The following is a 27,079-nucleotide window of genomic DNA, read 5'->3' on the forward strand; positions in this document are numbered from 1 at the left end:
CCGATGTTAAATAGATTAGAATGGTTCAGCGATACTTTGATTTAATCAAATATGGAGGACCGTGACTTAGCTTCGATCAACCAGTACGGTGGTTGAAATTATTGCACACGTCTGTCAAACCTTCAAAGGCTAATATCTTCGCTTGCAATAGAGTAATTTGAATGAAATTTTCAAATTATTCATTTTACATCATCTACTTTCGAACTATTATAGCAAGAATGGCTAGTTCTTTATCTAAATCTTACATAATGTATCTTTAAGTAATTAAGTAAGGATAAATACATTCTGAAAAATGGCCCCTCCCACAATGAAGCTAAGTTGACAGACATTCAGTCTAACAACAGCTTACTTATAGATGTAGGTATCTCCGGCGAATGCAAAGTTTTGAGATTGGTTACTTTAAATATGTTTTTAGTCCAAATATATCATCAAATCACAAAGTTTATTCATATATAATAGTAGTGACCATAAACATATTACACACATGGCCAGCTTAAATTAACCTTTTTATATGCCCACATGGAAATGTGGTCATATATATTGCGGTCTCCTTCGTTGGTCCGTCCATCGTCCACAATTTCTTGTGAACACTTTACAGACAACATTTACTATCTGATCATTTTTATACGCCCACATTTTCATGTGGACGTATATTGTCGTCGCACCTGTTTGTCCGTCCGTCCGTCTGGACGTCCGTCCACAATTTGTTTGTGGACACTCTACAGGTCACAATTTTTATCCGATTTCAAGGAAACTTAAAATATAGCTTTATCTCCCTAAGATCTCGGTTCCTTTCGATATTGGCATGTATCGGACCATAACTTCATGGATTATGGCCCCTGATTGTACGAAAAATCACGTTTTTAGCGATCTTGGTTTCTTTCGATATTCGCGCATATCGGATCATAACTTCCTGAATTATGGCCCCTGATTGTACGAAAAATCGCATTTTTAGCTTGTGGACCCTATAGAGGTCATAATTTTTATCCGATTTAAAAAAACGTATTATTATATCACCGTTACACCCAAAGGTCTACCGAGTTCGAATTTCGTGAAAATCGGCCCAAAATTGACAGACAAAATGGCCGTCGTTCGTTCTAAAATAGCGTAAAAATACGGTATATCAAGGTTGTGGACCCAATAGAGGTCACAATTTTTATCCAATTTTGTTGAAACTTGAAATGTAAGTTTATAACACAAAGATCTGGGTTCCTTTCGATATTTGCATATCGAATTGTAATTTCCTGAATTATGGCCCTTGATTGTAGGAAAAATCACTTTCTTTTTAGCTTGTTCTCTATCCATCTCTCGAAAATGTGGGCGTATCCTGCCTGGCAGCCGCTGGTCAGATTTATATACATGTATATGTTGTTTACATTAGTGAAACGAAGAAGCCTATTTAATTTCAACAATTAATTCTATAGATATGGTCCTTGTTTCACTTTGTATCACGCTAACGATTAAAGTTATCATCTGATCTGTATCAAATTTATATACATTATTTAGATTAGTAAAACAATGAAATTGATAACAGTGTCTTGTAAATGCTCCCATTACCTACAAAAGAATAAATATGTGACAACTCTTTTCGACTGCTCAATTTAGCTGCTGTGGGCATATGTTTCATTGCCTGGCAACCTATCTTTTATGAAGATTACCACATATGCCTATACCGTGTAGTAGTTAACATTAAATGACCATGACCAGCTTAGATTAACCTTACTGTGAAAAGTACTGGTACATATAGTCATTTTAATCTCAAAAACTAAAGACCGTCTACAAAAAAATGTCTAGACAATTAGAAATTATTCTGATTAGTAGAAACTAACTATAAATACAAATATAACAAAAACTATGTGTCTAACACACTCCGAGATAACAAATAATCCCCATAATGAATTCAATTATCTTGGAACTACACTAGCTGTCATCCTACCCACACCCTCAAAAATCTACCCTTCAATCAGGCACTCCGTACAATAAGAATATCCAGCACATCAGAAGAACTGAAGAAATCTCTCACACTGCTGAAGCAACGACTGAACCGTAGAGGTTATCCTAACAACGTCATACATCAAGGGATCATCAAAGCGCTCAAGGCACCTCTATCCAATCCCTCCAAAACTATTGATCTTTCAACCTATATCCTCACTTACACCACCAAATTTCTACCAAAAACCAACCTGAAATCGATCATCACCACCAACCAAAAACTATTAGAAAACCATGGAGACACTGAATTTCTTCAAAACTGCCAAATTAGAATATGCTACAAAAGAAATCAAAATTTGAGAGATCTACTCATCAAATATGATATACCCAACACAGACATCAACAAACCCTGAGGCTGCTACAAATGCAAAAGAAACTGCATTTGTTGCAAACTTCTATTAGAATCCACCAAAGTAAAATCAAGTTACAACGGCAAAACCTACAAAATTAACAACAATCTTGATTGTAACACTAAATTTATTATTTATCTAATAACATGTATCAACTGCCGGATCCAATATGTCGGGCAGTCCGGCAACTCTCTAAAAATCCGTTTATACGGACATACCAACGATATCCGAAAATTTAATGACACCCCCGTAGCCAAACATTTTAGTACCACGGGACACAAATTTCAAGCCCAAATTATCGCTAAAACGTCACGTAACACCAACGTCAGATAACGTCACGAAGAATCGATTATCGACCTCTTAGCAACCCAAGCTCCTGGAGGTTTGAACGAACAAACTTAAGAAAAACCGAAGATGGGATTCGAATGTCCGTTCTGCAGTAAAACATTTTTAAACGGAAGTAATGGTAAAAAACACATTAGAAATGTGCATAAAATTACAACCATCAAAAAGAAAAGGAGAGAAGGGATGACATACCAAAAGTCAACCGCACCAGTGGACAACTCTGTCAATAAGAAAACCGAAAAAGCCGCAAGTTCAACCATCAAGAAAAACGATAACGCTGAAAGAAATCAAGCAGAATCAATACCAATTTTACCACCATCAACGTGGATTCGACCCTTTGAAGCAAGACCTAAATTTATTTACGTAAACGGCTTTAAATATGAACTAAAAGTTGAAAACAATCAAATGATTACTCATCCATATAAAGAAGAGAATCCAGAAAGTACCAGCCCAGTTCCGGTCAACAACACCGATAAAGAAGAAACAGCCACCGCCATCTTAGAAGAAATTAATGACAATTATTTTATTTAAATATACGATAATTCACTTAATTTTTACTGTCAAAATAAAACCTAAATCACTATTTAATTTACTTTAATAATTTTATTATCTTTAATTTATTATTTTAAAAATCATTTTGTACATACAAATAAATTTAACGATCCTTATTTTTTAACAATCCATAATTTTAACAATCCTTAATTTTAACAATCCTTTACTGTTCAACTAATCATTGTACATAAATTTAAAAATCCTGTGACGTCATCTCTTTTGTTTGTATATAAGGTGTCACAGGATTTATAAAAAATCATTCTTGATAAAGGGTACTACACCCGAAACGTTGATTCATATAAAGATCTTTAAAATCTACAAGTCTGTTGCTGGTTCTGTTTGACGGGGATTCTTTAATTTTTACCCTTATCTTGGAACAGTTAAGTCAGACTATGACTCCTGTTTAGCCGCTTTGGATTACTTAACACAGAAAGGAAGTAAGGCATTTAAAATTATCAAAATTAAATCCAGATCTGTATCTTGTAAAGAAATTTTATATCTATCAAATTTGGCCGTTCATTACATATAATTCAGATATATTGTTTATGGATGAAGAAAAACAACAGAAAGCCAAAAGCAGGGTATTTTAAAAGACAAATATTTTGATCATCTTTCCCATGTATATTCAACAAAGATAGAAAAATTGAATATTAAAATGTGCAAATATGCCTTAGAAATAAAAAGAAAAAGTAGCAACATAGCTGTTGCTATTAGAAGTTTAGCATTAAAAGACTATGAAAGAATTAAGAAAAAAATACCTGCTTCACACTTAACAAGACTTGCGTTAAATGAAAATGAAAATATGCATGCAGAAGGGAGATACAGCTGGTTTTCATTTATTAAAAATTGCAAATAAATAAAATCAAATATAGACTTAATAACATACTAATATTAATTTATTGTCCAAGAAAATAAATAATAATAAAGGCATAGATGGAACTTCTTTAAATAATCTAAGAAAATACATGTATGTATACATAATAATATAAATTATGAAAATTATTTAGATATGATAAAAAATCGAAAACACAGAAAAGCAATAACATCTAAGAATAAGCGCACATAAATTGAAAATTAAAACAGGGAGATATATAAAATTAGAGGTAAAAGATCGTGTATGTATTATATGCCAGGTGGTAGAAGAAGAAATTTGTTTTATAACAAACTGCAAAAACACACAAAAAGAAGAAAAGAACTGTTTAAATTAATTTCATTTTAAAAAAGCGAAATTATGATGAATTGAATGATTTCGAACAAGAAATACTGATGGTGAATAAAAATATATAAATTTTAAATTTTTTAGGAGCTTTTTTATACCATTTGTTCATGTCTTTGTAAGTTTTGTATCACTGTATAATTATGTACATATGTATGTTTGTTTCGTGTATATTTTTTTTATTCTTTTTATTCATGCACACAATCTTATAAGAATTTTTATGTAGTAAATTTTCTATTCTATTGGTCCTATTTCCGGTATCTATTTTTAGCTCCAGAAGACAGGCCTTTATCTTCATGTGTCTTAGACCAAATAATAATCCTGTTGTAAATAAAAATAATTCTGTATAATTCTAAATTTTCATTCAACACTGAAATACTGAATTTTAAATTTTGATAAAATGGGGCAAAAATGTGCCATTCTTCGTTGCAACAAATAACAATAGTGATGGAGATAAACTGACTGGATTAGAATTTTACAGAGTACCAAAGGCTGAGTCAAGACAATCTAAGTGGTTACAAACAATTAATAGAAAAAATCCAAAAAAGGTTTAAAAGATTATTGACTGATTCAACATAATCATCGTTTTATTGTTTCTGTTATTCATATTCAATCAAGAGGAAATTTGATAAAGTACGGTGTCTAGTGTAGGTAGGATAGCATGCAGTGCAATAGCAGTCAATATTATATCAACCTTGCACGTACTGTCCAGTCCGTCATTGAATGTAAATAGGATGAACTATTTATATCTTTTGTGTTAATTGTCTTGCATTTAATAGATAAAATCTGTCTGGTTGTGAAATGTGAGGAAACAGAGCATCAGAGTAAATAATAGTGAATTAGAGAGGTGAATTGTGATTCTGTGAAAGAATTTAAGACAGAGAATTATAATTACTGACCCTTCTAAAATAAAGAAAAAATAATAGTCTCATATTATAAATATTAACTTCTGGTACTAGTCAGTAAACTTTTCACCTAAATGGAAATTGATATCAGTTATTATGACAATAAATGTATGCTAGTCAGAATGATTTGCTGTCATTAATCAGCTTTAATCATATGAAATGCTATGAATATTAATTTAGAATTTCTAAAAGTTTAAGTTAGTTACATAAAGCACTCTTAAAGGAGTTAAATCGCTAACATTTGGGACCTAGAAATTGACAAAAGTGGGTCGCAATGCATATAATACTGTAATATGAATGTATATAAACTGATTTACATTCAATGGTTTCCGTTTTACTCCAATTTCAAATCAGGTATGTTCGGCGAAATAAGCCAGCAGTCTCAAGCGAGTGCAAATTTTTAGCGTCTGGTTATTCTAGTCTACATACGCCGTTTGATTTGGTGCAATGTGTCTAGCCTCGTCCCTCGAGTCTCTTGATACAACTGGGGCTGAAGCGCATTATGGTACACGATTCGTGTACCAATGGTAAAATGTTTATTTTGTCTTAAATATATTGGATATCAAAAGCCCATCTTTTTCCGGTAAGATCACAACATGAATGTTGATTTAATTGGATGATATTGAGTTAGAGACTTAGCTACTTTAAATAAAATCCCAAATATACTGTTAAACAGTAATAGACTATACATAAATACAATATAGACTTTATTTCAACTAAAAACATGATGTTCACATGTTCAAACACTAAAATATGAAGGGTCGGAGTAAATCAAGGAGTTACCTTAAACTTCCTTCTCATACATAAGGCCAGTCACAAATGGTATTGAGATTATGGAAAGAGTAAGCACACCCTGATTTTTCCACAACACTTATCACAACTTAAATTTATGAGGTCTAAATCTGTCCATATCATATATTAAGGAGGCAAGCAAGCCATTTGTGAAATAACTTTAGTTTTTAAAAAAAATGTCATGAAAAGAAAACACTCTATTTGAGATCAGGTGTTTTTTGCAACACTAAAGTAAAAATCGCTAAAACCTGATACAATTCAGTACAATTCTTTTTGTTACCATGTGTCAAATTGATTTGGCCTTTTATGTTCTTATAACAAGAAAAAGATGTTGGTGAAAATTAAAACTATTGATATCCTTCTTTACTGGTGAGACTCAAGCTCTTTTCCGATAATTAAAACTGACGCCATTGTAGTCAATTCTAAATAAAACGTACATTTTACAATTGGGTTCATTATTGCCTGGCTTTAAAGAATATAAAACTTTTTGTTTCAACAAGTGACTTTATGACAGAAGGAAAGTTTGCAATTACTCAGTAGAAATTCTGTCTTCATTAGCCCTGATGGTGCAGAAGCACTCGTAGGATGCCAAACCCCATTTTATTAATACTTTCCTCAGTGGAAACATTGTTAAAATCCAGTCTATTAGATGTTTGGTATAAAATTGATTTTATGCAATTTGACTTTACAAACTCTATGTCTGTGAGTAGTAAAGTTCTTGAATATAAGGGCCTCACTATAAAATGTGACTTGCACTAGTCTGTTAACTATATATCAGCATTATAGTTAAGGCCTAGTCCAGAAATTATTTTGTAATCTATCTCTGCTGATAAACAAAGACAAAAAAAGTCCTAAAAAACTTTGAGGTTCTTGTGAACAACATTTGACGTAAAGGCATTATTCCTTTTACAAATTGTTTGTTTAAGCAGGTTTTCCTTTTCCAGAATTCTTTCATCTTGAAAGATGAAACTTGCAATTTTATTAGCCTGAGTGATATATTGAGATTGATGAAATTAACAAATTCAGATTGATGATGGAGTAAGATTAAATCCTGTGTTCGCTTTGGAGATATTGAAATCAACAATTCTTCTAATATCAAAAGGGGGGGAATAACTCAGATATGAAATTGTTTGTGAATCACTATCATCAAGTGATTGATTTTATTCAGAGTTTAAATATTTAGTCAACCATGCAATGAACTTTCTCAATTTGTAGGAGAAACAAAGTAAGAAATTTGTATTCATTGTGATGTTTCTTCCAGTAGGTTTACTTTAAATTTACAGAAGAGTGTTTAACTTGAAAAACTGATCTGTAATCAAAAACAAACTTGGTTAGTAGAACAACAGTGTTATTTGGCTTGAGTTGATGATGCATAAAAAGCTGTATGCACAAGTATTAATCATGATCATGGTTCAATTCTGTTGCTTAAATCCTCTTTGTAAATTGTAAACTCGTGAAAATGCCCTTGTTGTTAGTTTCTGTTATTGTCCTGTCATCTAGCTCACATAATTAAAGGTAGACTGTAAATATGTTTGGGGACATCCAGTTGTTGGACAACTGAAATAGGAACAAAAATAAAACAATAAGATAAATCTGCCTTGTTTTCAGCAAACGCTACAAGTTTTAATTTATACAATGCTTTCAAATGTGTATAAGGTTTTAAAATAATCTAACAACATATAATAATCAATTCTAGTTTTCCAGTTGTGGACCTCACCAATGATTTGTGTTGTACTCATTTTCAGCATTAAGTGAAGGTCGGAAAATCAATCTGACTTGTACCCCTAAAAAAATCTGGTGGTTGGCTAGTCTCAAAATGATCTACACTTCTACAATTTCAATTGGCTTCAACTTGGCATTCCTGCTATATACAATATTGAATCTTTCTGCAGCCATGTGGACATTTGTAAGTTCAAATCTTAAACATCATATAAGATGTTTAGTCTAGGCAACTAAATGAATTATTTTGGCAGAGGTTAAAATTAGTAGCATTATTGGCTTTCTGTAGATGATAAGACTTGCTTTTATAGCAATTTATTGTAATCTTAGTATCTCTAAATGTCTTATTCACAAACCTACTAGTACATTGTTGGCTAACCTTTTACATACCATGTGTCAATCTGTTCACACAGGATTTCAGATGTGTCTTACAGCTCTTGTACTTGTTGTAAAAATATGTATATAAAATGGAGGATTGCAGAACGAAAGTCCATATTTCCTAGTTTGATTCACAAAGACTATTTTGAACTGAAAACAGATTAATGTGAAAGAAGATAACATTCGCTTAAAAGGGTGTGCATGAAAAAATACTATCGATAAAAAGTAATGAGTAGGCTTACTGCCTATTTATTATAATCACAGGAATGCAATGCACCACTTCTAATCATCCAGTACATGAGGATGGCAACTAGCACAAAAAACTGAATTTATCTATGCTTTGGGTCATTAATCCACAATTACACGGGGCACCATAAAAGTACTAGATCCAGATCTGGCACCCCCCACAAAATTCAGGAAATGTAGGCTACCCATTTACACTACCATAGAATGACTACATGTATCTGTGCTCGATCCATTTTCAGCATGGTTTTGTGTGTTCATCTATCAGTAAGTTTTGATACCATCATCAACATTATTTGGCAAAGGCAGTAAAAAAAAAGTCTGTTGCAAGGCTTGGAATATTTGTACCGTGCTTCAATAATTTTTGATAGGAACCACATTGCCAGTAGAAAAGGGAATCTTGAAAATCTTTTTGGGTGAAAACCTAACTAAAAGATGGTTATTTTTATCTAGTGTTTATTAGGAGAGTTTTTGTCATTTTTCTTTTACAATAAGAAAAAGACTACTTAATTACGCCAAGAGTTATGGCCCATGTTTCACTTTATTGTACCTTGTGAATGCTCTAGCGACAAAAGTTATTATCTGATCTGTATGAAATTTATATGCATCATTTAAATTTGTAAAAAAAGCCTATTGAATTTCAGCAATTTCCGTTAATTACATCTAGAGTTATGGCCCTTGTTTCACTTTGTTGAATCTTGTGAACACTCTAATGACAACAGTTATCATCCGATCTGTTTGAAATTGACATGCATCATTTAAATTAGTGCAACGAAGAAGCCTATTGAATTTCAGCAATTTCCATTAATTATGCCGTGAGTTATGGCCCTTGTTTCACTTTGTTGTACCTTGTGAATGCTCTAATCACAAAAGTTATTATCCGATCTGTATGAAATTTATATGTATTGTTTAAATTAGAAAAACGAACAAGCCTATTGAATTTCAGCAAATTTCTGTTAATTACATCTAGAGTAACTTTGTTGAATCTTGTGAACGCTTGAACGACAAAAGTTATCACTTGATCTGTATGAAATTCATATGCATCATTTAAATTAGTGAAATGAAGAAGCCTATTGACTGTCAGCAATTTCCGTCAATTACTTCTAGAGTTATGGCCCTTGTTTTACTTTGTTGAACCTTGTGAACGTTCGAACAACAAAAGTTATCATCTGATATAATCTTTTAGTGGCATTAAGTGATTGGGGTACACAATAACAGAACACAATTTTTATGGGAAACAATCGCTGGTTTTATTCTAATAGCACGACGTTTCGACAAGTATCCTCTTATCGTTATCAAGCACAATGATATCTGATATGTATGAAATTTTTATGCATTATTTTAATTTGTAAAACGTAAAAGCCTGTCGAATTTCAACAATTTCTGTAGATTACTTCCAGAATTACGGCCCTTCTCTTAGTTTTTAGAACCTTGTGAACCCTCAAACGACGAAAATTATAATGTCATCTGTATGAAATTGTCTATTAAATTCCCCTAATTACCTACAAAAGAATAAATATGCGACAACCCTTGTCGACTGCTCGAACGATTTAGCTGCTGTGGGCGTATGTTTTGTTATAATGTTTATATCTTTCCTTCACTCAAAGTGGAAAGGTGCATGCCAGAGTTTAATAGTAAATGCAGAAGGACCCCACACACATAAACAATTACACGAGACAAACCCATGGACAATACACAATATACCAATACCAGTGGTATTGCTATGGTTATTTAGGTTTCTGTTGATTTTACACAAATAAAAAAACAATTCTGCTATCCTGATGCTACAAGCCAGCCCATTCTTATGATTTTTATACGCCCACATTGAAATGTGGGTGGTATATTGTCGTCGTCGCCCACGTCCATCCATCCTTCCGTCCGTCCGTCCATGTTTAAGGTAATGAGACAAGGAAGCCTATTGATTTTCAGTGATTCCAATGATTACTGCCAGAGTTATGGCCCTTGATCACTTCACAAAATCTTGTGGATGCTGTAGAAGTCAAAGTTAATATCTGATTGACTTCAAATTTATACACATTGTTTAAGGTCATGATATGAAGAAGCCTCATGATTTTCAGCGATTTCCAATAATTGTGGACGCTCTAAAGTTCAAAGTTAATATCCGATTGACTTTAAATTTATACACAGTGTTTGAGGTCATGGTACGAAGAACCCTGTTGATTTTCAACGATTTCCGATAATTACTGCCAAAGTTATGGCCCTTGATCACTTCAAAAAATCTTGTGGACAGTGTTTAAGGTCATGAGACGAAGAAGCCTATTGATTTTCAGCGATTTCCGATAATTACTGCCAGAATTATGGCCCTTGATTACATTGAAAAATCTTGTGACACTCTAGCGGCTAAATCTATCATCTGATTGACTTCAGTTTGATACGCAGAGTTTAAGGTCTTGAGACGAACAAGTATATTGATTTTCAATGAATTTTTATGACTTGAACAGCTAAATCCATGATGTTAAAAGTTTCGTATACAAAACGTTAGCATGGGGCAGAACTTTATAAAAACTAAACAAATTCTAATGGTTTTCGGATAATTACTTAATGAGTTGTTACTCCTAATCAAATTTTAATGTATTATAAATGTTTCATTACCAAAAAAAGTAAAAATATGAGACAACTCTTGTTGACTGCCCGGACGATATAGCTGCTGTGGGCGTATATTTCGTTGCTTGGCAATCTATCTTTATTTCTAGTTTATATCCCTTATCACCAACAGTCTATACATTAAAATACTGGTAGTACATATTTTTTTACAACTGAGATAAGCTTACTGGTACATTTGAACAACAGTCTGTACATTAAAATACTAGTAGTATATATTTTTTTACAACTGAGATAAGCTTACTGGTACATTTGAACAATCTGGCTTACTGTGCCTTTAATGTGCTTTAACAAAGGAGAGAAAAGAAAAGCAAATTCCCATCTTACATTCTAAGAATCTTGTATTTAATCTAGTGAAAAGGGATATAAGATCAATAGCTTTAGTAATACTCCTTAATAATTCTCCTAATCTATGGAGCTACTGTACAGGTAGTGAATATTGTCAATAGTTAATGATGGAACTATTCTTATTTTTTCATTATCTCATGACAAGTTAATTAATCCTGTCTTTAACTAAGACCAGTGGTGATATATAACACTGTAACTGACTTTAATTAAGACAACAACTGACCAGATTATTAAGGTGGATAGTTTCTAATAAGCGGCTATTTAGGTTTAATACTGACATTCTGTGTAATTAATATTCTACAATCTGACAATGTTCTAGTCATGTCACCCTCGCTTCCATGGTAAAAAAATTTGATATTCTGATTCAAAGAGAAGCCTAGATTTACACCTTTACATAAGACGCATTCATATCAAACTTATCTCATTTAGCTGTGGTGATGCTAACTGGGTAGCACTGTTCTCTTCTAGGGTATTATTGGTGGAATATATGAACCCTTAATTTCTAACCCTTTTTGACATATTTGGACTAAGACTCAAATCATTCAATCCATGTTGCTAAATAACAAGAACTTGATACTATTGTTCTTTGAGCCTTGCTTACTGGGTCATATCTATGGCATATTTTCTAAAGAAGGATGAATTTACCACTCCCCTCCTTATATTTTCTCTTTAGACATGTGCACCCTGGAATAAAGCTTACCCCACGGAAGGAAGTATGTACATTATAAGTATGAATTTAAAATCAAAAGGTAGACAGTTAAACTTTCTCAAAAATTTGCATACATTTTTAATAGTATAGTAGTGTCTACTGAATTTTAAAAGATAGAACTCCAATTCTATAAACTTTACGAAAGCAATATATGCAAGTTGCAAAAGTTCTGAAATTGTAATGAAAGCGGCCATATGTTTGAAAAAAGCTCGTTGAAATTGTACAAAAGCATTCAGCAATTTTAAATCTTTGAAATATGTGTTATATGAAGGTTTTTATATGGAAATATTTAAGTATTTGTGACAATGGTTTTAGAATGTTTCATCTAGAAGTAAAGGATGACTCCATTAGATATAGCCAAATCATTAAGTATATCTAGGAGGAAATGTCTTCATAATATTTATTCATTTTGATGGGTCATTACTGACGATGAGGTCATGACCCTAGACCTAGAGTGTGGCTCTGTTATTGAAGGTAGTAGTATAAGTCTTGTTTAGACTGGATCACCCAGGCACTAAGTGATCTGTGTAGATCAGATTACCAAGTTCCATTAAGACTGTTGATTGATAATAGCGAAGTTTGACAGATCAGATTAACAGGTTCATTAACATTGAGCAGGAATAAGTTGCTAGAAGTTGATAATGTACCAGTCTACAAGCATCATGCCATATTCTCTGCTCATGTGTGAGAATCAATTACCTTCAACTTTGAACCTTTACTATAGTTGTAATAATCTTAAATATCGCAGGTTCTTTTGAAATTCATTGACATATTCTGTATTTCCAAAAATTCTCAAAATACACATATCTAGTGTGTTTTAAAAAGTATTCTGGGACTTCACTATATTATAATAATGCTTTTGATGGATGCATTTTTAGAAGTTGGTTTATTATTTCAATCTGAATGGCTCAGATTAAAATCTCTGGAAAATATTTGGCTTAGTTTTTGGTATGCAATTATTATTCTGGAGCTCAATTCAGAAACCTTTCATGGTATCTTTATGAAACTTTGAGGTTTTGTTTTCAAACTTATATCATTCATACATCTAGAACTAAACCTTTTAAGTATGATAGTATAATTTAAAAGAACATGTACAGTTTTACTATGGACCAGGAACCAAGTGTGGCATGGTCACAGCCACCTTGAAATTGAATGTCAAGTTTTATGTCGATTGTACTTCATTTGGCAAAGCCTCAGACTGCTTCAAAGAGTGTCATCCCCAAGAACAACAACAAGAACAACAAGATGCATATTCATTGTGATCAGTTCCTAGTCCAGAAATGTTGGTGGTACATGTAGTTTGTAATTGAACTCAGTTTATGTCCAGTTACTGCTGGATACTACAACTATTTACGATACATCTTATAATATGTACATAAGTATTTGGTTGTTGATTACCAATAGAGGCTTAAGTTATTATCCGATTGACTTTAAATTTATACACAGTGTTTAAGGTCATCAGACGAAGAATCCCATTGATTTTCAATGATTTCCGATAATTTTTGTCAGACTTATGGCCCTTGATCACATTGAAAATCTTGTGGACACTCTAGAGACTAAAGTTGATATCTGATTGACTTATACACAGATTTATACACAGTGTTTAAAGTTTAAGGTCATGAGACGAAGAATCCTATTCATTTTCAATGATTTCAGATAATTACTTCTGGAGTTATGACCCTAGATATTAAATGTTCTGTATACTAAATGTTAGTGTAGGGCAGAACTAGAAGCCAAACAAATTCTAATGATTTGTTATAATTACTTATGAAAAAGTATGTGACAACTCTTGTTGACTGCCCGGACGACTATAGCGGTCATGGGCATATGTTTCGTTGTCTGGCAACCTTTCTTTTCTGTTCAGGTGGTGCATTTTTGTGCTTTCCTCATTTGATCACAAAGTTAATTTATTATATGCATCGTATCATTTCAAAAATGCCTATTGATACATTATTATTTGTTAATATAATTTCAGACCTTTGATGATTGTGTCAAGAGATCTGGAGATGATTGTAGTGCAGATAATCTCTGGTTGCAGATTCCATTCTTCTGTGGTCATGTGGCAGAGTGCTGGTATGTATGGGCTTATTTTGTGATTTTCTAATCTAATGAATTGCTGTACAAAACTAAAACATGGCTGGGCTCCTTTCTCAATGACGTAATATCTGTATGTTGTTTCTATACATTCCTGTTTATTATGTTCCATATAAGTTGTATGCAATCAAAAATTTCTGATACCTATCATCAGTATTGATATTGATACCACTGCTACAGAGCCCCAACATTGTAATGATTGTGAAAAATCTGTACTGGTGTCAAATGTGTCATTTGTCATGGTTAAAATTAAAATAACCATGGGGTATGCTGATTTAAATTGATTGAAGATGTAGCGAAATAAATATATAGAAAGAGTCAATATTAGATTTTAAGTTGAAGGAAAAATAAGTTTTTGATCATACTTATGATTACTTATATAATTAATAAAATTATAAGCTAATAAGTAATATTTACTCTTGATCATGTGACAAGCTAATAAGTAATATTTACTCTTCTAGTTCCTGTCAGTATCAGATACCTGTGATAATAATATGGGCTATTAATATAGGGACAGTCTCAGAACTGCTGAAATCTCTTTGCATATTTTCCAGACACCTGAAAAGTATTTTAAAATGATAATAATTTTCTTCTTTGTGATCGCAGGATTCCAGGCAGTCAGTGGGCACTAGAACAAGCCAAGCAAAATCTTATTCATCATTATCTGGTTGTGGGTGTAACAGAAGAACTGGGTGATTTTATAGCCATATTAGAAGCCACTTTACCTCGCTTCTTTAAAGGAGCTGTTCAGCTCTATAATTCTGGTAAAATTTACTTTGTTTTTTAACTGCAGCTACTCTTTAGATCTGCTACCATCCTATTTTGTAAAACAGCTCATGGTTATGTGCAAGGATTGAGCCGTGGAGTCAAGAGGGTATCGGAAATGATCCATTGCTTAACATGAATTGCAGTCCTAAACAATCTAATTAAACAAGATGTTATATTTGTTCGTATATCAGGTTGTCACTCCATTAACATCTAGAGACTTGTTAAGAAATGTTTGTTCTTTGCATGTGAGGGTTGTATGGAAAATACCTTTCACCTTGATTAGATAGCCATTCAACAAATGTCTTGATAATCAAAGCCTTTCAAAAGATTTTGTTGAATTTTTCGTAGTCTTGGATTGGTAGTTTGATCTAAAGTCAACCAATCACCAACTGCACATGGTTAATGACAAAGAAATGTCTTTAGATAAATGAGAATCTGAATAGACAACCGTAAATTAGAAGGGGAGAGAGAGAGAGAAATGGGGTTTAACGTCCACTCGACACAAACTAGGTCATTTCGGGACTAACATATGGTTTAATTTTATTTACATAATTCGCTTGCGCGTAGGGGTCTTTAGCAGTGGGAGGAAACCGGAGGACCCGGAGAAAACCCACGAGGTTGGTAAATTAGAAGGGAATAAACTGAACTATAGTGGGGAATTTTCACAGTATATTTATATTTAATGACTTAAATTTTAAAAATTGTTCTGGATGATTTATTTCCTTCTGTTTTTTTAAATTTGCTGATCCAAATCTATTCCCTTCTCACTTTGTATTGATTCCTATTGACTTATCTTCTAGCCATAGGAAGTCAACCAGACAATTGTTTTTTTTTTCCTTTCTGATTTATATTAAGCACAATTTTGTCTTGTGTATTACAGGAAGGAAGTCTCACCTGAGAAAAACTACCAAGAAAATCACACCATTGCCTGAAACTGTGGACAAAATCAGAGAATCAAAAATCTGGGCCATGGAAAATGAGTTTTATGAATTCGCAGTGGAGCAATTCCACTTCCTTAAACATCAGACATTTGATTTAGTGAATGGAGAATTTGTAGAAAAAGGAAACAGATTTATGTTTGAAAAGATACGCCCAAGATAGAAAATGTGAAAATTAAAAGACAGATTTATCCAAGATTTATCCACTCAATGTTCAAACTCAAGGAATAGTTATTTTAGTCAAAGCCAAAATGGCTACCAATGCAGTATGTATCAATGGTATTTATTGGTTGATTTGGTACCTCATATATAGTGTATAAAAACCTTTTTAATTAGTCAGGAAAATTTAGTAGTTAATAATTATGTGATTGTAATATTGATGATGATTGGTCATCTAGAAAAATTCACATAATTTTTATTGGTCAGTTTTATTGACTATATTTAAAACCATGTGTGATTGGTTTAGAAATGATTGATGTTATTATATAATAATGTCAAATATTGTTATACATATACATGCCAAAGACCTGTAACCTGTGAAAGAAGTTTATGAAAATATATCCAGATTATATGACCATTTACCAAAATCTTTTGCAAATACCAATTTTGCTAATTAACTTTCTCAAGAAATCAGTCTTTCTTCTTAATTTTACAAAAGATTTTAAAAATAACTTGATGAATTTTACTTTATTTTTCTAGAAATCATAGATCATGCAAACCATATACTTTCCACTTCTACTGCAATGGATATTGGCCAGACAAAAAATTGTGAATTGTCAATAACTGATTGATTGAGACATGAGTTCCCATAAGTAATCGCATGGCAGTCAGTTGCCATATACATTTACGCAATTTTGTTAATATTCATATAAATAATTTCAAAGAGACAAATTGGGCTGGAGTGATCAAGACTATAGGAATGGTTGTACATATAATTATTTACTCAAAATAAGTCCAGTTTTGGGTTGTGCAAAGATTAAGTAAGTTATTCAAAAGTGAAATAGAAATAATTGCACAATAAAATGCATGTTACTTCAGTATCATTTGTGGAACACAAGTCATTTGATTATGATAGTTCTGGTTCATCTTCACTATGATTGGTAATTTGATTGGATGCAGTCAGTGCTGTATGATTATCATTATTCTAGTCATCAGGTGGTACATTGTTTCCACATTTGAAAATGTGAAGATGGTCCTGCTTGTGAAATAAACCTTCTGGAACATTCTTTTTCATATCGATTAACATTTATATAATTAGATAAAAGTATTAAGAAATTATTCTTCCAAGAATTATACAATTACATATATTTTGAGAATGGTCCCTAGAAAATTTTGTTTTTCAAAAATATCAGACTTTGTTTTGGTTTATAATACAAAATATTTTTGTCTGTATGTGAAGTAGATAATTAGCAGATTATGTCTTTTTAAAATTACAGATACTGACACCAAGGTAACCTTTTAAAGAATAATACTTTATATGAATAAAAAAGGAAATATATATTATTATTTTCGAACTACAAGCTTGTGATGTATATAAAATAATGTAAATAGACAGTGTATGAAAGCGATGTGCATATTTTATTGGATTATATTTAGTGTTGATATTGTATTTAACTTGAATCATTGTAACTTTAAATATATGATTAATTGAGAACTCATGTGCTTCTGATTGACAGAGAAAATCCACTTAAAGTAGATGATGTTGGAAAAATAGATTTATTTTTAGTAATAAACAAATGGTGTGTGCTAATTAAAACTTTCGGAAATATCTTTTATTATGGAACTTTTAATCCTTTTTAAAACTTAATCTTTGCTTTGCATAAATGAAAATTTTAAGGTATAATTGCTATATTAGCGATATTTTTAATTTTGATCTTGTTGAACTTTTATGAATTTTTTTGTGCTTTGACTTGATGTGATTTTTTTTTCACACATGGAAATGGATGTTTTAAATTTTTGATGATGAAGTGAATTATGTTTTGAATTGTTAAAATTGACATAAAGATGTATATATTTAGTCAAGAGTAAATGAACAGATGGGTGAGTGCATGGAAATGTTTCAAAATGACTGAATGTGTAAGAAATGAGTAATTTGAATGAATGATGTGATACTCTTAAACCAAAGTTAATGATATTTTCATCTTTTTTTAATTATTATTATTTAAGTTGTCATGTAAGTATATATATACATATATTATATGATGCGAGTAGTACAAAGATATGTCAATTTATGTATATAAATAGTTCTGATATTTCACCTTTCTACTTTTGACCTAAATTTATTTTAGGGTAGCATGTAATCGCAACTGCAGGCTGATTTTTTGATCCAGAACATACCTGATCTGATTGTGCAGTCTCTCCAACAAAGAAATCATACTGACTTCAAATTCATTTTTCCAAAGCAAATTACCCAAAATTATGGTTCCTACAGACATGATTAAAATTTGTATATAGCAGATGGTGCTGCAATAGACATTATAGTAAATTAAACACAGGAAATTGCAGTATGGCGCACAACAACATTTATTAAGAAAAGTTCCCAGTTTTTTACCAGAATCCTACTACTTGAAGCCTCTGCTTTGTGAATGCAGTCTTGGACAAAAATTGTTGAGTTATTGATTATTAAATTAATATTACTGCAAAAAATATCACACACATAATTCAGTGAATAACTGCAAAAATTATCACACACAAGTTCAGTGAATCTGATATGACAAAAATGGCTTGCCGGCCAAAAGCTTTAAATTGATCGATGTACATGTATTTTACACATCTTTTTAGTGCTTGCCGGCCAAAAGCTTTAAATTGATCGATGTACATGTATTTTACACATCTTTTTAGTGCTGAACACTCATTAATTGTATGTTTTATGATATAATGATATAAACTAAGCCTAAAATCAATTACAATTAACCAAATTATATGCCATATTATGTTAATTGACCACTGCAAACTTTCAAATGATTTTCATTAAAACTGCATTTAAATGAAGTATAAAAGTAACCAGGTATTTATATCTGATTAAGTTTAACATCCAAAATAATAATGAGCCTATATTTAGAATATGTACCTCATTTGGTAGATGGATCGATCAAAATGGCAGATATGTTATTGACGTAGGTCAGTCAATTATTCAAAAAGAGTGTTCTTGTTAGGCAGGTGTGATTGTAAATATGGATTCAATATCAAGAATTCTTTTACCTTAAAAGATAATTGGCTTTTAATTGTCTAGAAATCATTTGTAAAGCCCAGAAAGTAGTTGTTACTAGGGTCCTATTTTTTATACGCCCACATTTTCATGTGGACGTATTATGCCGTCGCCCCTGTCTGTCCGTCTACAATTTGTTTGTGGACAATCTACAGGTCACAATTTTTATCAGATTTTGCTGAAACTTAAAATATAGGTCTATCTCCCAGAGATCTCGGTTCCTTTCGATATTGGCATGTATCGGACCATAACTTCATGGATTATAGCCCCTGATTATACAAAAAATCCCATTTTTAGCTTGTGGACACACAAGAGGCCACATTTTTGATCCGATTCTGATGAAACTTGAAATTCAAGTTTATAACTTAAAGATCTTGGTACCTTTCGATATTCGCGCATATCCGAACATAACTTCCTGGATTATAGCCCCTGCTTGTTAGAAAAATCACATTTTTAGCTTGCAGATTCTCTAGAGGTCACAATTTTTTTTCTGATTTTAAAAACTGTTTAAATGTATCACCATTCCACCATAATGAAGGTTGAATTTCAAATTTCGGGAAACTTGAAATAAAACTGCCGAACAAAATGGCCGCTCTTCTGTGTAAAAGTATGCTTAATAAGGAGGTTATGAACCCTCTAGAGGTTATAATTTTTATTCGATTTTGATGAAAATTAAAACATATCTGTATATCCGAAAGATCTCAGTCCCTTTTGATATTTGCGCATTTCAGACCATAACTATCTGGATTATCGCGTTTGTTTTTAACTTGTTCTCTATCCATTTCTTGCAAAATGTGGGCGTATCCTGCCTGGCAGCCGCTGGTTAAACATTTAAAAGGTTTATATGGATGTGTTGTAGAAGTTTTACCTTTATATTTATGACAGTTTCTTAGAACTTTTACAATAATGTTTAATTGCTTAGCATTACTTTAGTTTTCTTCCATATTAATATAGTATGTACCAGGAAATATGAAGAGCCACAAGAAACAATTTATTTTAAATTATTTCACGCTCAGGGATTGCCTGTTTTCTTAACCGGCTGTCAACTTATTATTTTCTTTAAAATAAAGGGAGATAGAAAATGGCTGATGGCTGATAGAAAATATTATACTGTGTAGATAATGCATATGGTTATACTCTATAGGGGTTATGGTAAATGCTCAGATTTTGCAGCAAAATGATATTTTAGTTAAAATAATTTATTTTTCTTTGAAAGTTTTTGTTTGCAATTAATCCCATAAAGTATAGATATCAAAAAGGTTTTTTCATGCTGTATTCAACAAGTAGATATTAATCTATTCTATTATTTTCATTTGTTTATCATTTTATTATGTGCATTGCGATATTTGGTTTATCTTTCCAAAGATGTTCTGTTTTATATTCTATGCTATTCTTGATCATAATAAACCTAATTAATATTAGTGCTAATTTGATCCAAAAATAATCCTTACCTAAGATATATATAATCTAGTCTGAAATGAAAAATATTTGTAAAACACATGACTATTTCTCATTAAAAATATTTCCTGTGTGTTACATCTCAACAAGTCAAATTTTTTATGGTATATATATATATATATATTATGTGCTTAAGATCACAAAGATTGATTTGTTGTAAATGTCTAATTGATACTCCTTGTATGTTATTTCATTTGATTCATTTATGGAGCATAAAACACCCAGTTGTGGCAAAAAGTAGATATGTTGTGGTGTATTATTTGTGATGTACATTTGTAATATTTCTATGGTGATAGGTTCATTTGTCCACAATAAAGACAAAAATTAAAAAATGCAAATAAAATTAATTATATATCTAATTTAGTTTTTTTTTAGTTGTTTTATGCTGTAGAAACAATTTAAGACAATTTTAAAAAAAAGTATATGGTGACCATTTTAAGATGGGAACATGTGTCTGAAATTGCGTTGTACGGAAAAATAACGAACTGGAATATGATGGACATATAAATCTCTTTCTTTATTTTATATCTGGATATTTTTTTATGACCACATTTTCATGTGGAGTAGATTGTTGTCGCCCCAGTCTGTCTGTCTGTTCACATTTTGTTTGTGGTCACTCTACAGGTCACAATTTTGACGGAACTTGAAATATAGGTTTATATCCCAAAGTTCTTGGTTCCTTTTCATAATGGGGGGTTGGATGGCTGAATGGTTAGCGTGCGCGCGCTGTATCATAAAGTCTGTCATTCAGTCGACTGGCGTGGTTTCGAATCCCCGGTTGTACGTGACAAGGAGTAGGGTCGCCTGTCCAACCTCGTGGGTTTTCTCTGGGTCCTCCCACTGCTAAAGACCCCTATGCGCAAGCGAATTATTGAAATAAAATTAAACCATATGTTAGTCCCAAAATGACCTAGTTGTGTCGAGTTGATGTTAAACCCCATCTCTCTCTCTCTCTCCTTTTCATATGTATCGGACTGTAACTTCATGGATTATGGCCCCTGATTTTTGGCTTGTGGACACTTTAAGAGGTCACAATTTTGATGAAACTTAAAATATATGTATATAACCAAAAGATCTCAGGTTCCTTTTGATATCGACACATGCAGGACTGTAACATCTTAGATTATGACCCCTTACTGTACGAAAATCCCTTTTTTTAGCTTGCTCTCTGTCCATCTGTTGCAAAATATGGGCGTATCTTGCATGGCAACCACTTGTTTTTAGAAACATTGGTGTTACAAGTTCTACGAGTCCATTTCTTTCACACATCACAATCAGTAGTAGCATGTGTTAAAAAAAACAATTTGTACCCAGTATATCAATATTTTTAGTTGTTCTTACCCACTCGGCAAACCTTGGCAAACCTTGGCAGATTCCGTTACTCTACATCTAGCCTCAGATGTATGACGGTAAGTGATATGTACCTACACCTATACAATTGCGATGCGGCACCGGTTTACTTATTAGGAAAACTTGCCGTTTTTAAAAAGAAGTTATCAAAATTGCGTTGTTCGAAGCGTGTTTAGAATTTTCAGTGCAAAGTTGTCCTTGTTTGAAGAAAATTGGATAAACTTGAAAGAAAAACAGCTTCAGATTTTGAAATATTTGTATGATAAAACATTCTTCAAAGGCATCATCATGGGCAACGCCATTGGTAATCCAGGAAATAGAATGTAGTTCCAATGGCGGACTTCATCATACAGCCGTGGCTAGATGTAGGGTACTGGAATCTGCTGTTCTTACCCACATTTCGACCTTGATCCAGGTTCCAAACAGAAAAATATAAATTTTGTCTCAATCATATTGTCTATTTAAAACTGATCAAGACATCTCTGTTAAAAGTCTTGATACGCCAGGGATGCAAAAACAAATCAATTATAAATGTAGCAATTATTTCACAACATCAATGCTTGGCATTTCATATATAGGGAAAGTAAAGGCAGTAATAAAAAAATAAATCATTTTAGCACATAGACATGCTAATATATTGGGCTGAGTTGTCTTGTCATGTATGGACTAGTACTAAACGACCCACATGGCTGTAAATATTTGACATCCACTTCCTCCAAGTTTCTACAAGTTTGCATAACAGTTAATCCAAAGTTTCAACTCTTTCCTAGCCTGTATGATGGTTATTGTAATGGTTGATATTCAGAGGAAAGTCAGAAAGACAAGGCCCTCCTCTTGTCATTTTATTTACATTAATTTTAATTGTTCAGATGTTTTTGAACATTTGAGATTCCAAACTATGGCCAAAAATCAGAAGTGTCATGACAGAAGACCAATACAATTTTCCACTATTTGAATTGTTCACATAATAGATTAGATAGCAACAGATAAAACAAATCAAATATATTACAGAAGTTCTCAGACATAGGGGCATATGATGGTGGCAGGTAATAAATACAAATTAATGTAGACTTCAAGTGGCCATTATTTGGAATTTATCTTTTTGAATAATGTTTGGACCAATATGTTTAGTAAGACAACTTTTGTTTATGTCTGTATTTGTTGCTTATTCTGGCATCATGTCCCTTTATTTTTGGGTTGGGTGATCAGTGATCCCAATAAAGACTCTGTCTGGGTCGTCCAGGTTTCCTCCTGCTACTAAAGACCCCTACATGCAAGCAAATTATTGAAATAAAATTGTACCATAATTATGTTAGTCCTGAAATGACCAAGTTTATGTGGAATGCAGGTTAAAGACCCCCCCCCCCCCTCTCTCTCTCTCTCTCAATAAAAAAATGATTTGCCTTTGATCTAAGTTATTGTATCTTAAAATGGAAATTTCTTGATTCTGATTACATGCAGCCTATTGCTTAAAACACTTTTTGAAAATCGTCTTTGGTGGCAATGATGTTAGATTTTTTTAAAGAATAGATCCCCTCATTGCAAATTTTGAAACAGAGTTCCTAGTGTTTGTCTCCATATCACTATTTAAAGGAGCTAAATCTCTATTCTTTGGCACCTAGAAATGAACAAAAATGGGTTGCAATGCATATAATAATGTATTATGAATGTATATGAACTGATTTACATTCAATTGTTTCTGTTTTTACTGTAATTTCTAATCAGTTATGTTCAGCGAAATACGTGAAGAGTACAAATTGAATGGCAGTCTTTGGCGTCCAGTTATTCCAGTCTACACCGGCAGTATTCTCCTATGGGGTATGTTTCGCCTCGTTCATCTAGTCGCTTCATTACAAGTTGCACTCGAAAGCATTCTGGATTGTGATTCTGTACAAATTTTAAAATTTTCATGTTTTCTCAAATATTGGATATCAGAAGTCTATCTTTTCAGGTAAGATAATAACATCAATGTTGATTTAAATTGACCAATAAGTGGTGTTTGCAATACCTGAAGAGTACAAATTGAATGGCAGTCTTTGGCGTCCAGTTATTCCAGTCTACACCGGTAGTATTCTCCTATGGGGTATGTTTCGCCTCGTTCATCTAGTCGCTTCATAACAAATTGCACTCAAAAACATTCTGGGTCGTGATTCTGTGCAAATTTTAAAATTTTCATGTTTTCTTAAATATTGGATATCAGAAGTCTATCTTTTCACGGTAAGATAATAACATCAATGTTGATTTAAATTGACCAATAAGTGGTGTTTGAAACCCTCCTATTAAAGTCTTGTAAAAGATGTGACAAAATTGTTGGATTTATAGCCTAATTCATTTCTTTTTGATTCTCTTGTAAATCCAGATTTTTGATAAAGGGCTTGTAATCGCCAATTTTGTAGTTTGTGATTTGGAAATTAGGCCTACATTAAAATAATCAATCGAAATGGTTTTAACGTCCTTGTTTTCTGCACCAATTATACGCGTCGTAATGACGACGAGAATATACAATGCCGGGATAATTTGAACGGACAGCTAGCAGCGTTTCTGATTACTTTTCATCGCATTCCAACTGACAAGGGTTCATTTATGTGCACGCCAAAGTATACGCAACACTTCGTTTGGTGTTTTGTCCCATTCGAAAGACTAGATACCGGTAGATCATGTTGATACTGTAGCATGAACATTCGTCATTTAAATGTAGCCTACATATTATACAGGTAACAAGTTTAAAAAATATCTCGGTAGTGGAAATTGTTAATCATATGGTAGGTTATCTATGAAGTGGAAAAATCAAATATCAATAAACTCAATGACAATAAATATTGGCGCTTATTATCTGAAGGGAGGCAACTACACTATCCAGCTCAGAGTCTACTCGGCGGATTTTTACTGTAGCAATGTACTATTTCCTTGAGCATGGCGGGCCTGTGTGATAGGTATTTTATAAACAAATCATTTAAAATCATTTCTGTGGTTATTAGATATTCAGTTCCTTGTTATATAGATTATTCTGGAATTGGGGCACAATTTTATAATTGAATTTCTGTTTGAGACTGAATCATCAATTCCACTGTTACTGTCAGATTGGAAACTTGCATGTATTGTTAGGCCTCCATTCTACATGAGAGGCCTACATGTATTCACTGTATAGTATTGTCGTTGAAAACGGTTTGTTTTGCTTTTAAAAAGTTATAACTGAGCTTCATATTAAGTATTTAGCCAGAGGAGTCTGAACGTTTTATCCTTCAGTAAACCCTAGCATCACACAAATTAGTTCAGCTCTGAACGTAGGACTCATTATTTTACACTCGCCCTGTACGTAATTCAGGAACCGTCTCATATCCTTGGCGAAAAAATTTCACTTCCCAGTAAATTTTACTGGGCAACTTTTTACTGCTAAACGGTCGTGTCACTCGCATGCCAGTCCCTGTGAACGCCTGAACAATGTAAATATACATCTTAGTGGGAAAATAAGACCTTGCTTACCTCGCTAGAACCAGTATGAGCAACACAACACGCGGTTAAAAAAAAAAAAAGTCCCCGTCTTCTAAACGACTTGACCGATGCCATTGATAGGATAACGCACAAATTTACGAACTCGGCCATATAAGATGAAATGAAATTTAGGTAAGCCTGGGAGGAAAAAAATTTGATTGTAAAGTAAATTATTATAATTGGAATAGGCAAAGCAATAAGTGACTGAAGATTCTCAACTTTTCAAAGATTTCAATTTTCCCCCCCCCCAGGCTCACCTTACCCAGGTAAGGAAGGTCTTATTTTCTCACTAAGATGTTCATTTACATTGTTCAGACGTTCACAGGGACTGACGCTCGACCGTTTAGCAGTAAAAAGTTGCCCAGTAAAATGTACTGGGAAGTGAAATTTTTTCGCCAAGGATTCAATAGGACGGTTCCTGAACGTACAGGGCGAGTGTAATGAGACCTACGTTCAGAACTGAACTACACACAAATTTACTACTGAATATTTACTAACTACCAGCCCAAACTACCTTAGACACCAACAGCACACATCATTTATTTGAATAATTTTATTGAATTTGAAATAATTAAAATATTGGGTTGTTACCATTCATTATTGTGTGGGTAAAATTATCCTGCAGTACAGTTCTGAAAGCCTCTGTGCGTTATTTGCATTTTTCAGACAATACAACATTTTTGACGGCATTTATGTACTCATAATGATTATTTATCATTTAATAAAGAAAACATCAATGTTAGATAATTCATTATGAGTTCAGCAAAACTAAGAAATGACACTGGCTTCTTATAAAGGGTTATGTTATAGACAAAACGACCGTAAACCGCAAAAGCCCTCAAATTTGTTCAAAATGGACATTTAAACTTCTAATCAAAATTACCATCGATTAGCCAAAACAGCCATAGAAAAAATTAAACTGATTGATTAAATATTTTATTTAAGAAGAATCCTGTGATATTTTCAGATAAATTTTGACCACATTTTTGGTCGTTTTTACAAATATGTTAATTTTGACCATTTTGTTTTACGTCTGTTTTGATCATCCTGTTTTTGTCATCTTCAGACTCAGAGGTTGCAGAATGTTGCAAAAATTTTCCATTCATCATATCTTTGTAAATACAGAAAGGAATTGAACCACTTTTGGATTGATATATCCCTTTTAGAGATTTAACTGTACATCACAATAATGTAGGGATTAACAAACCCTCAAAATGTTGTTCAGACATCAGAGACTTTAATATCACGTCATTGTGAAAATAAAGTTATTTCACGCGCATAAATTTCTACATAGCGCAGATCAAATTTCATCAAATTCGCACTTTCATTTTGAGTATTTTTTTTCCCTTTTAGTTTTTATTGATATTTGAGATAAATTACATTATTTGATCGTAACACTTAACAATAACCTTATTTACCCTGAGAATATTGTAGATATTTATAATTATATTATAACATTTATAGTTTCAGTAATAGAGCTCTGTGGCAGTTTATTACTGGATCAGGAATAGTCAGACCAAAGGTATTATATTAGCCATTATTCATGTAGCATTAGCAACTTTTGGACATTTTTTTAATGCATGTGTTAAAGTGCTCAATA

General features: G+C 32.5%; 2 protein-coding genes across 3 annotated transcripts in view; both read left to right on the forward strand.

The window, feature by feature from the left end:
• The window catches only part of LOC126808831 (heparan sulfate 2-O-sulfotransferase 1), a 142,353-nt gene extending 121,357 nt beyond the window's left edge, over nucleotides 1-20,996 (forward strand). Inside the window, exons 6-8 of the mRNA XM_050533821.1 lie at nucleotides 14,147-14,244; nucleotides 14,872-15,029; nucleotides 15,914-20,996. Of these exons, the coding sequence (XP_050389778.1) occupies nucleotides 14,147-14,244; nucleotides 14,872-15,029; nucleotides 15,914-16,134 (477 nt within the window). The 3' untranslated portion in view covers nucleotides 16,135-20,996. The remainder of the gene's footprint in view (nucleotides 1-14,146; nucleotides 14,245-14,871; nucleotides 15,030-15,913) is intronic.
• Nucleotides 20,997-24,881: 3,885 nt separating this feature from the next.
• LOC126808813 (nucleoporin NUP188) overlaps nucleotides 24,882-27,079 on the forward strand; it is an 85,343-nt gene continuing 83,145 nt past the window's right edge. For both annotated transcript variants that reach the window (XM_050533786.2, XM_056101145.1), the window contains exons 1-2: nucleotides 24,882-24,920; nucleotides 26,944-27,001. In XM_050533786.2, the coding sequence (XP_050389743.1) occupies nucleotides 24,901-24,920; nucleotides 26,944-27,001 (78 nt within the window). In that variant the 5' untranslated portion in view covers nucleotides 24,882-24,900. The remainder of the gene's footprint in view (nucleotides 24,921-26,943; nucleotides 27,002-27,079) is intronic.

Source organism: Patella vulgata, chromosome 1 (genome assembly GCF_932274485.2).
Source record: "Patella vulgata chromosome 1, xgPatVulg1.2, whole genome shotgun sequence".
NCBI classification, from domain to species: domain Eukaryota; kingdom Metazoa; phylum Mollusca; class Gastropoda; family Patellidae; genus Patella; species Patella vulgata.